Raw genomic sequence first — 11150 nt, forward strand, 5'->3', positions numbered from 1 at the left:
TGGAAAGCAGAACTAACAGCACAATTATCAATAGAAGTAGTAGCATTAGTATTATTTGGTAATAATGAAACAGGAACCATTGAAGGATAAATAGTTCTTAATACCTGATCATTACTGTCAGAAACCTGTGAAGAGTTCTCAGAAAAAGATTTGTGAAATAATTCAAGATATGGAAACTCAGATTCACTAAACTTTACATGCCTAGATACATAAATCCTGCCAGTAGAATCAAGATATTTGTAGCCTGTATAATTTATGGCATAGCCTAAATAAAACATTTGTGGGATCTAGATTCAAGTACTAGAATAAGGTCACAGCAATGAATAACAAGAACAGCAAAAAAATTTTAAAAAATTATAATCTGGTTTCTGATGTAATAAAATTTCATATGGTGATTTATTTGCCAAAACAGAAGTAGGTAATTTATTAATTAAATATGTTGAGGTAATAACAGCTTCATCCCAATAAATTAAAGATATAGACGCAGTGGATAGCATAGACAAACTCATTTCAATGAGATGTCTATGCTTCCTCTCTGCACAGCCATTTTGCTCAAGAACATAGGGATATGAAAAATGATGTGAAATGTCTTCTTGTGCTATGAAATTAGTAAAAGCAAGAGATTTGTATTCACCTTCATTATCAGATTGGAGTTTCTTAATTTTACAATTAGTAAGGTTCTTCATGAGATTTTTATATGGTTTAAAATCATATAACACCTGGGATTTGTTAACAAGCAAATAAATATAAGTACACCTACTAAATGCATCTATAAACGTCACATCGTATCGATAACCAAGATGAGAGACAACAGGGGCAGGGCCCAAACATCACTATAAACAAGTTGTAAAAGTGCATCATAAAATGTATTAGAATAAAGAAAAGGCAGTTTATGCATTTTAGTTTCAGCACAATTTTTACAGATCTTAGAAATTAAATCAAAACTGAAACTATTATAAGCTATATTACATTAATTGAGAACTAATTGAACTATTTTGGTGATAGAATGACCTAAGCGTTTGTGCCACGGATCAAAATTAGAACAAGAAATAGAAAAACATAAGAAGTATTAGGGGCTTATGAAGATTGAGGCATAGAAACATTCACAAACTGATAAAGACCTCCTTTTCTAAAACCTTGTAGAATAACTCTCTTGGTGAACTAACAACAAACAACACAATAAGCTGCATGAAATTTAAAATAAACAAAATTATCTTGATCAAATTTGGATACACTTATTAGGTTCTTAGTGATGTGTGGTGTATGTATGAGCTGTTGTAATGAAAATCATCGTTTAGAATTCAAAGAATACAAAAATGAACTATCAATATAAGATATAGAGATACTTGAACAATTGCCAACTTGAACCTGATCAGGCCCAATATACTCTGAGCAAGAAAGCATGTTAGATTGATTTGGAGTCACATGATGCAAAGCTCCTATATCTGGATACCATGCTGGATCAGATATGGTAGATGGTGCAGCAAGAAAGGCTTGTGGATTATGAAAAGATGGAGTTGGTGGTGGAGGAGTGGAAGATGTGGAATTACTTTGTGATGAAGAGGGGGATGCAGAGTGAAAACCATAAGTGTGTAGTCTGAATGATTGAGACTGAGAAGGGGGTGGAAGTTCTTGGTTAATTCGATGGAAGCAGTGCCAAGCAATGTGACCAAAACGGCCAATACTTGATACTGAGGTCTGGGAGAAGTATAGAAGGACATTACCCCTCTGGTTTGTCTTCCTCTTCCTCGTCTTTCTCTAACTCCACGATTGAAATTTGGAATGATGGAAATGAGGTTTGTGTGAGATTCGCTTGCATCACCAAATTCTCTGACTTTCGATACTTATCAAGTATTTCATCATCAGTTAGCAGCATAGTTTCAACCTCACAAAGACTAAATATTTCTGGTTTTGAATTGACAGTAGTCATAAGCATTTGATAATCCTCATTAAGTCTTTTAAAAATAGCTTTAACCTGTTTTTCTAGTTTGAGAGGCTTTTCCAAGGTTGCAAGAGAATCTGCAATGGTTTTAATTTTGGAAATATACTTTACTGTGAGATTGTGTATCTTGATATTCTAGATTTGTGCCTTCAATTGCTTGATCCTAAATTTTGTTGACTCCTCAAAATAAGACTCAATCTTGTGCCAAATTTAATAGCTATAGACACATCCAACTATTTTGGCTTTAAAATTGAGTCCATAGAAGCCAATAACCAGGAAATTAGGTTTTGGTCATCTTAGATCCATTGTGTCTATTGAGAAGATTCAATCCACGCAAGTTGATTTTCTGAGTTATCAAAACGTACAAGAATCTTTTCTTGATGCAGATGATCTTCCAATGCTTGTCCTCTAATAGCTGCTAAGGCTTGTTGCTCCCATGTCTTGTGGTTATTTTCTTCCAACTTATCTTGAATAGGATGAAAGGGCCTTTGATTGAAAATCTGAAATGGAATCTGATTAAAATTTGTATTGACAGCGTTTGGATCTGTGTTGCTAAAGATAGCAGAATTATCAGAAGGTGAGGCCATAGATCTTCAAAAAGCAATAAAAACTAGGCTCTAAATACCATAAAGAAATTTTAGAACGGTGAATTTTGAACGAGAAAGAGCAGAACACCAAAAAAAGAAAGAAAAGACAGAGAAGAGAAAAATAGAAGACAGAAGCTAAAATTGAACAAAATAGAAAGAGAACGAATACACGCACAAAAATTACAGATAAAGATTTAGAATCTTTATCTTTTCTCTCCTTTATAAGATTTCTAGTTGCAAATAGTGCTGCGATTAAATAATTTTCTGCAGGAGATGATTTTGCTGGTGGATGGTTACTCCTTAAATGTGTAAGATACACAAGAATGAGAAGCTCCTAATTCGCTCTCTAAGTCGGATCAAGCATCGAATTGGATCCCAATCAAAATTTGATCGTATGTGGATGACATGTTGCCCTTTAGGCAAGGTCGAGTTGGATCCTTATTGGTTATTTTTTTTATGTCTTTTGTTTTATGACTAGACTTCTTCAACCATTTAGCTCGAATAGGAAAACATTCATTAAATGGTTTTACGAGTTAATGGGCTAAACCAAACTGGGCTGCCACGATTTATGTGTTTTTTCGGACCCTCAGGACCCTGGGACGATTTATGTGTTACTCTGTAACACTCAAAGGGGTGGGACGATTTATGGCCAAGTGATAACCCTAAGGACTCAAGCACGAGTCATCTTTGTTGTTGCTGCGGCGTAAAGGGTTGAGGGAGGTCTTGGAGCCACCATTGTTGACCGGAGAGAGTTTGGGTGGAGAAGTGTTTTTGGGTGTGGGACCAGCTAGTGGCGGAGGTGCAACTGGTGGTGGGCAGAGGCGTCTGAGTGGCACCGGAGGTGGTGGCAGCGGGCCGCAGGTGGTCGGCAGGAGGAGTTGAGGGATCTCTCCGGCGGTGGTAATGGCCGCGAACCAAGGAGATATGTACCGCCTGAACGGCGTTGCGCATGTTGCCGGATTTATCGATCAAGAGGTAATCTTATAAATTTTGTAATGGTTTTAAATTTTGGATGACATAGTATGTTGGATGATATTGTATAGGGTGAATATGCATCTTAGAATATTTTTTTATTAAGACGTTGCCGGATATCATGTATAGTGATTTAGTTAGTTTTTTGGTTTAGTATAAGACGATAGAAATCAGTGGTCTTATAAGATCATGGAATTCACTCATGATAGGGTGATGGTTCTTACGGTAGAATCCCATGGAATTTGCTGATTTTACTATAGACTTCGGACCGGCTCGAACCGGACCGAACCGAACCGGACAGGTTCGAACCGGACCGGAACAAAGCGGTTCGAGGGTTAAACCGGCCAATGGGATCCTGAACCGGGCCAGTCTGATGATATGACCGGATGAGAGAACGAACCGGTTCGGTGTGGTCATACCCCGAATGAAATGGTTTAAACTGATATCAGTTAGTAAGACCGGGTCGACCGAATCGGTTGAGTTTCAAATTTTTTTTAAAAATGTTGTAGAAATATTAATAGTGAAAATATGTATTTAAATTTTAGTTTTGAAAATTATTAATATGTTTTATTTTTTAAATATATAGGACGAGGTCAATCTGTTCAACCGGTGAATTTCCGGTTGAACCGTTAACCCGTTGAAATGATCGGTTCGGTTGTGACTTTTATGGTTCGTACATTGTATTGGTAATGTCGATTTGAACATGAGATGTTATTATGAACATATCCATTTTGATGGCATCTGTGAGTTGGATATTTGTCATGGCATAAGTTATTTTCTATGTGTGTGTGTATAAGTACCCGAAATAATGATGTGGTTATTCTTGCGTATTTTCAGCCTACACGATGCGTTAGGAGCGTGCATCGGCAACAGAAGATGATAGTGCATGATCGTATACTCCCGTACTTAGATCGTGCGAACCTATTACATGTTGCTCGGTTGAATGATTACTGGTTCAAGCTTGATGAGCCACTGATCAGTGCTTTTGTGGAGAGATGGCGTCCCGAAACACATACCTTCCACATGCCATTTGGGGAGTGTACCGTAACACTACAAGATGTGGCATACCAGTTTGGCCTTCCAATTGACGGTCATGCAGTGAGTGGGTGCCTCAGTGACTTCGAGCAGTTGATGGAGGGTGGCAAGCCTGCATGGGTGTGGTTTGGAGAGCTATTTGGTGAACTCCCACCGGAGGACTGCATCGATGACTTCACAGTTTCTTTTTCTTGGTTCCAGAACAAGTTTAGAGTTCTGCCCGCTCATGCGTCAGAGGAGACGGTACAGATCTATGCACGGGGTTATATCATGATGTTGTTGTCCACCGCGCTGTTCACGGATAAGTCTGGTGCCAGGGTACACTTACGGTGGCTCCCGTATGTTGCAGACCTCGATGGACTCGGCAAGTACAGCTGGGCTTCGGCCACCTTGTCTTGGTTGTACAGATGTCTTTGTAGGGTTGCGAATCGGAATGTAAAGAACCTCGCTGGACCGCTGTCACTACTACAGAGCTGGATATTTTGGCGTTTCCCGGCATTCAGGCCTAGAGGGTTTGATGCTATTCTCTGGCCGCTTGCTGCGAGGTATATGATTTTGATGTATAATCATTGTCATGCACATGTTTGTATCGTATTTTATAAGCTCACTTATGGATGCTCACTTGTATGACAGTGCGAAGTTAGACGCGATGTGTCGCACACAAAATGCCCGGTATGCCGACGGTGGGAGCCATCCACCGTCCTCTGCTAGCAAGGCAGCCTTGATGGCATTGTGCCGATCAGAGATGACTAAAATGCCTGGCTGAGGGGTGACATGCTGGCGGAGATTAGTGAGGAAAAACTTCCATGAATCCGTGTTTTCGCCTTCAACTAACCCGAAAGCCACTGGAAGAATGTTCGAGTTTCCATCTTGGGCAATAGCCATTAGCAGAGTGCCGCCATACTTCCCATACAAATGGGTCCCATCAATGGATATAAGTGGCTTGCAATACTTAAATGCCTCAATGCATAGAGGAAACGTCCAAAATAGTCGATGAAAGAAAACCGTTGACGCATCAACGGTATTACCTATCCTCACTGGCGAAGTACGCAAAAGCGCAATCGTACCTAGCATATACAACCGAACCCCCATGATCCACCGTGGTATGTGGTTATAAGACTCCTCCCAATCTCCATATATCTGCGCAATTGCCTTCTGCTTGCCCATCCAAACCTTCCTGTAGCTTGGCTTGAACCCAAACTTCGATGACACCGCATTCTGTAACACCTTAACCGACACCGATGCATCAGCCATCACCAATGATAAAATCGAGGCACATATGACATGGTAATCGAGCTGCCTGTGATCCATCGATATCTCCGTTGCTAGACACGAGTGTGGTCCATTGTACTTTCTAACTTCCCAGTAGCCTTTTCTCTGTCTCATAGTGACACGGATCAGCCAATTACAACCATTCCCGAACTGGACACACTTCCCATGATACTTCAACTGGTCGGACTCAAACACTTTATACTCGACTCCCCGCCGAATATTATAACTCTTTATTGTCAGTACAGCTTCCTCTTTTGTTTCAAACCTTTGCCCAACCTCAAACTCGTCCGTGCCAATCACGCTAGGCCTTTCTCCGTGAATCACCGGGTGATGCTGATCTAAGTTTGCGGCCGGGTTCATTGCTTCAAGGTTCAATGTGGTAAAGTGTCGAGGGTACTGCTGCGTTCCACTGCTACCATGGGTTTGAGCTCCCACGGCAACTGCAGTGTCCTCTTCGCCGTCGCTCTCGTCACCAATAATTGGTGGCTCCGAATCTGACCCATCATCACCTATAGCCTCCACAAACGGATCTCTCTCTCTTACCTCCATGAATGCGGGTGCACCGTCCACTACAGGATCAGCTCCCATCGCAGCTGCAAGCTGGCCGAAGCTACGCCCATCATCCAAGTCATCACCCGAGACAGGCAAATCAGCAGCAAAAGATGGGGACAAAACAAGTGGAGTCGCCGGTTGCCTTGTTGGAACAGCGGTGGAAGTTCCTTCTATGATGCCAGTGGGCAGATTCGGAGCAGTCCCCCCGCTACTGCCCTCCACGTCAACCATTCTGACAAACAACTCCAGCGCGCCTAAGTCGAAAAATCTTGATTGACTATGAAATATAACTCGCATGTCGTCATCACCCAACATCGCGTACTTCCCAAACTTAACATAACCTGGCTTCAACGATATCGGAATACGAAAAAATAATTGCTTCACGCGCTTCTTGCCACAATTTCTAGCCTTCTCTAATAAACTACTGTGCAGATCCATCAACGTCGTCGACGGAGTAATAAACACACCTATCTGCTTTTTGCTAGAAAAAGTTACACCCTCACTTGTGTTTTCATCTATTTTTCCCCGGTGATGCACTAACAAAAAAATACTCTCTGCCATCTCTCACAACCTCAACATATGTTTTGTGTGGCTCGTTTGTTTGAAACTCGTTTATTTATAGAGTTTCTGGCTGCATAAATCGTGCTTGAGTCCTTAGGGTTATCACTTGGCCATAAATCGTCCCAGCCCTTTGAGTGTTACAGAGTAACACATAAATCGTCCCAGGGTCCTGAGGGTCCGAAAAAACACATAAATCGTGGCAGCCCAGTTTGGTTTAGCCCATTAACTCGTAAAACCTACTACCCTGGGACGATTTATGCTCAACTACTAACCCAAGAAGCCCTGCCACGATTTACTCTTATTTTGCATCACAAATTCATTCATTAATCGTCCTAGGGTGAGATGATTTACGTTTTATATAATCCTTTGCACCCTGGGACGATTTATATAATAATACAAAAAGGATAATCACGTTGCAGAATCTGATTTAGGGGAATTGGGTAATTTTAAAATGCATTTAATTTATTTAAGTAAAAAACCCATTCACTTATTATGGAATATGTTCATATTTTGACCTAAAGATTAAGGCTATGATCTAAAATGAATAGGTCATCTCAACTAAGCTCAAAGTTAAGAAGAGACTTTAACTAAAGCACAGATTAGTCTACCAACTTACTCAGGGTATAATTAAGGTTATATATTAAATAGTATTTTATCTTGTTAATTAGGCACTCTTTAGGTACTCTGGTGTATAATTGTATATAGATGATTAGATAGAGTATGTTTATTAGGGTTAGGATGTCTAATGTTTTGTATATATATAAATAATAGTATTGATAAAGGTAATGAAACTTTTCATCCCTCAACTTCCTTTTTCTCTCCTTTCAGAGCATGCCTATCATATGGTGCTTGATCCACTATTTTACCATTCAACTTTGCAGGTTTGAACAGAGTTTTTTCATGGTGCGGTGAGCGTGGAGCCTGCAACAAAGTGTGAATCTAATTTTCATTTAGATCCTTTTTGCAGTAGTGAAGCATCAAATAAATTAATTAATTTGGACACTCTTTATGTGATCCATGTCATTTTGCAAAATAAAAGAGGTTACCTTTTTTTGAATAGTTTGAGTAAATTTGAATTTTCTTTTGATTTGATCCATGCTGACATTTGGGGCCTATTGCCACAGCATCTATTTCTGGTCATAGATATTTTTTAACCATTGTTAAAGATAGGAGTAGGTTTACTTGGATTTTCTTTATGAAAAATAAATCTAAAACTTGCTTTCTTTTAGAGAATTTTGTTGAAATGATTGATACACAAAAGGAAATCATGGTAAAAGCCATTAGAACTGATAATGGCCAGGAATTTTTGATGATTTCTTTCTATCAAAAGAAAAGAATTTTACATCAAAAAAATTGTGTGAAAATACCACAACAAAATAGAATTATTGAAAGAAAGCATCAAGATATTTTAAATGTAGCTAGGGCTCTCATATTTACTTCTAATCTTCTAAATTGTTTTTGGCATTATGCAGTGGCTCATGCTATTTACATAATTAATAGAGTACCCCAAGTTACATTTAAACATAATCCATATCAGATTCTTAATGGCAACATTCCAGAATTAACATCTCGAAAGATTTTTGGTTGTTTAGCCTTTGCTTCTACTTTATATGCTCATCGAAAGAAATTGGATCATAGAGCACGAAAGTGTGTCTTTTTTGGATATAAATCAGGAACAAAAGGCTATATTTTACTTAAACCAAAGAAGTTGTTATTTTTCGAAATATTGTTTTCTATGAACCATATTTTTCTTTCAAAGAGATTTTGTCTTCAAATGATCAATCTTGAGGCACTAAAAATTTGTACTCTCAAAATATGTACTCTCAAAATTCTAATATTTCTCATCTTGAAATAAATTTTTATTCAGATCTTTTTTGTAGTAGTGAAACATCAAATAAATTGCTTAATTTGAAAAATCTTTCTAATTTCAAAAATAATTCACTGACAAGATCAAGAGACTTGCATTCTAATGAAGAAATTCTTGTTTCTGGACCTCATGCACCTGCATCTAATTCTCATGCATCATCCTCTCCTAATTCTCACTCACTTGAACCTGTATTTCACGATTTTTCTTCTGGCCAACCTTCTAATTTTGAAGCAAATAATTTGAATCTGCTGCATCATTAAGTAATCCAAATAGCACATCTGATGCTAATGAACTTAGAAGATCATGTAGTCAAAGAAAACAGCCATCCTATTTGTAAGAGTATCATTGCATGCAGGTCAATGTTTCGGCTCAGCAATCTCCAACTTCCTTTGAAGTGAAGTATCCAATCTCTGACTATGTATCTTACAACACATTGTCAATAAGGCATAAATCTTTTTCAGCTGCTATATCCTCCACCACAAAACCAAGAAGTTATGAAGAGGCCATCCTCTATGATTGCTGGCGTAAGGTAATAAGTGCTGAATTGAAAGCTCTTGAGGAGAATAAAACATGGAAACTGACTTCTCTTCCTTTTGGAAAGAAGGCAATCAGTCGCAAATGGATTTTCAAGATAAGTTCAAACCCAATGGTGAGGTAGAACGCCACAAGGCAAGGCTCATTGTAAGAGGCTTCAATCAAACGGCAGGTTTTGACTACTTTGATACCTTTAGTCCAGTCATCAAACTCACTACTTTAATAATGCTTTTGGCTATTGCTGCTACTAAAGGATGGTATGTCCACCAGTTGGACGTCAATTCTGCTTTTTTTTCATGGAGATTTACCAGAAGAGGTGTATATGAAACCTCCATTAGGATTGGCAGTGCCAGCTGGTTCAGTTTGTAAGTTGGAAAAATCGTTATATGGCTTGAAACAGGCTAGTAGACAGTGGCATCAGAAGTTATGTTGTGTTCTCATTGAAGATGGATATACTCAATCAAAATCAGACAGTTGTTTGTTCACTAAACTATCTGATTCAGGCTTCACATGTATCCTTGTTTATGTGGACGACCTAGTTTTAGCAGGAGATAATTGAAAAGAAATTGCAAGGATTAAACAGCTCTTGGATAACAAATTTAAAATTAAGAATCTTGGCGAATTAAAATTTTTTCTTGGTTTGGAAATTGCGAGAAGTCAGCAGGGCACTGCTATATAGCAACGCAAATATACACTTGACTTGCTTGATGAGTTTGGGTTGATGAATGCAAAACCAGCCTCCATGCCAATAGATTATACAACTCATATATCTAAATCTTCAGGAACTCCTATTGATGATGTTGCACCTTATAGACGGCTAATTGGACGTTTAATTTACCTCACCAATACACGGCCGAATATATGCTTCGCAGTTGGCAAGCTCAGTCAGTTTTTAGATTGTGCCACAATAAAACATTTCCAAGCCGCTTTGCATGTACTTCGATATCTTAAAGGTGCTCCGGCCAAGGGAGTGTTATTTTCTACCTCCAACAATCTCACACTTACTGCTTTCTCTGATTCAGATTGGGGAGCTTGTCCAGACACTAGACTTTCAGTATCTGAATTTTGTTTCTTTCTTGGAAAGTCATTGATTTCTTGGCGAAATAAGAAGCAACAAATTGTCGCTCGTTCCTCGGCTGAAACTAAATATAGAGCCATGGCTCTTGCCACTTGGGAGGGAATGTGGCTCTCTTACTTGTTGAAAGACTTTAGAATACCTCTCTCTCGTCCTATTGTTATGTACTGTGACAATCAATCTGCTCTCCATTTCGCTGCTAATCCAGTCTTTCACGAAAGGACTAATCATATAGAGATTGACTGTCATACTATTCGTGATAGAGTTCAGGAAGGACTGATTAAGCTTCTTCCAGTTTTTTCAACAAATCAAATTGCTGATATCCTAACCAAGTCACTGTCACCTAAAAGTTTTTTTTCTTGTAATGACAAATTGGGTCTCATCAATTTTCATGTGCCCCAACTTGAGGGTAGATGTAATTAAGGTTATATATTAAATAGTATTTTATCTTGTTAATTAGATACTTCTTAGGTGCTCTAGTGTATATAGATGATTAGATAGAGTATGAACAGAATTTTGTCACAGGGCACAGGCCGACCGACGTGAAGAGCGAAGTCCCTGCTCTTCTCCGCCATTTCAGTTATCCACATGAGAATATTTACACAATATGGATTAAGCTTTTTATGCAATAAAAGAAGAAAGTATTTACTATTTACATATGAAGATTCAATTAATCATCATCTCATCTATAAATATATTATTAAATTTAGGTATTTTTTAATTTATTCTACACATAATTTATTTAAACTCTTA

General features: G+C 38.5%; 1 protein-coding gene across 1 annotated transcript; it reads right to left on the reverse strand.

Moving 5' to 3' along the window:
- On the reverse strand, positions 5155-6798 carry LOC107614603. Its single transcript, XM_016316751.1, has one exon. It carries the CDS (start codon positions 6796-6798, stop codon positions 5155-5157), a length of 1644 nt encoding a protein of 547 aa, XP_016172237.1.

This window comes from Arachis ipaensis, chromosome B01 (assembly GCF_000816755.2).
Source record: "Arachis ipaensis cultivar K30076 chromosome B01, Araip1.1, whole genome shotgun sequence".
Lineage (NCBI taxonomy): Eukaryota > Viridiplantae > Streptophyta > Magnoliopsida > Fabales > Fabaceae > Arachis > Arachis ipaensis.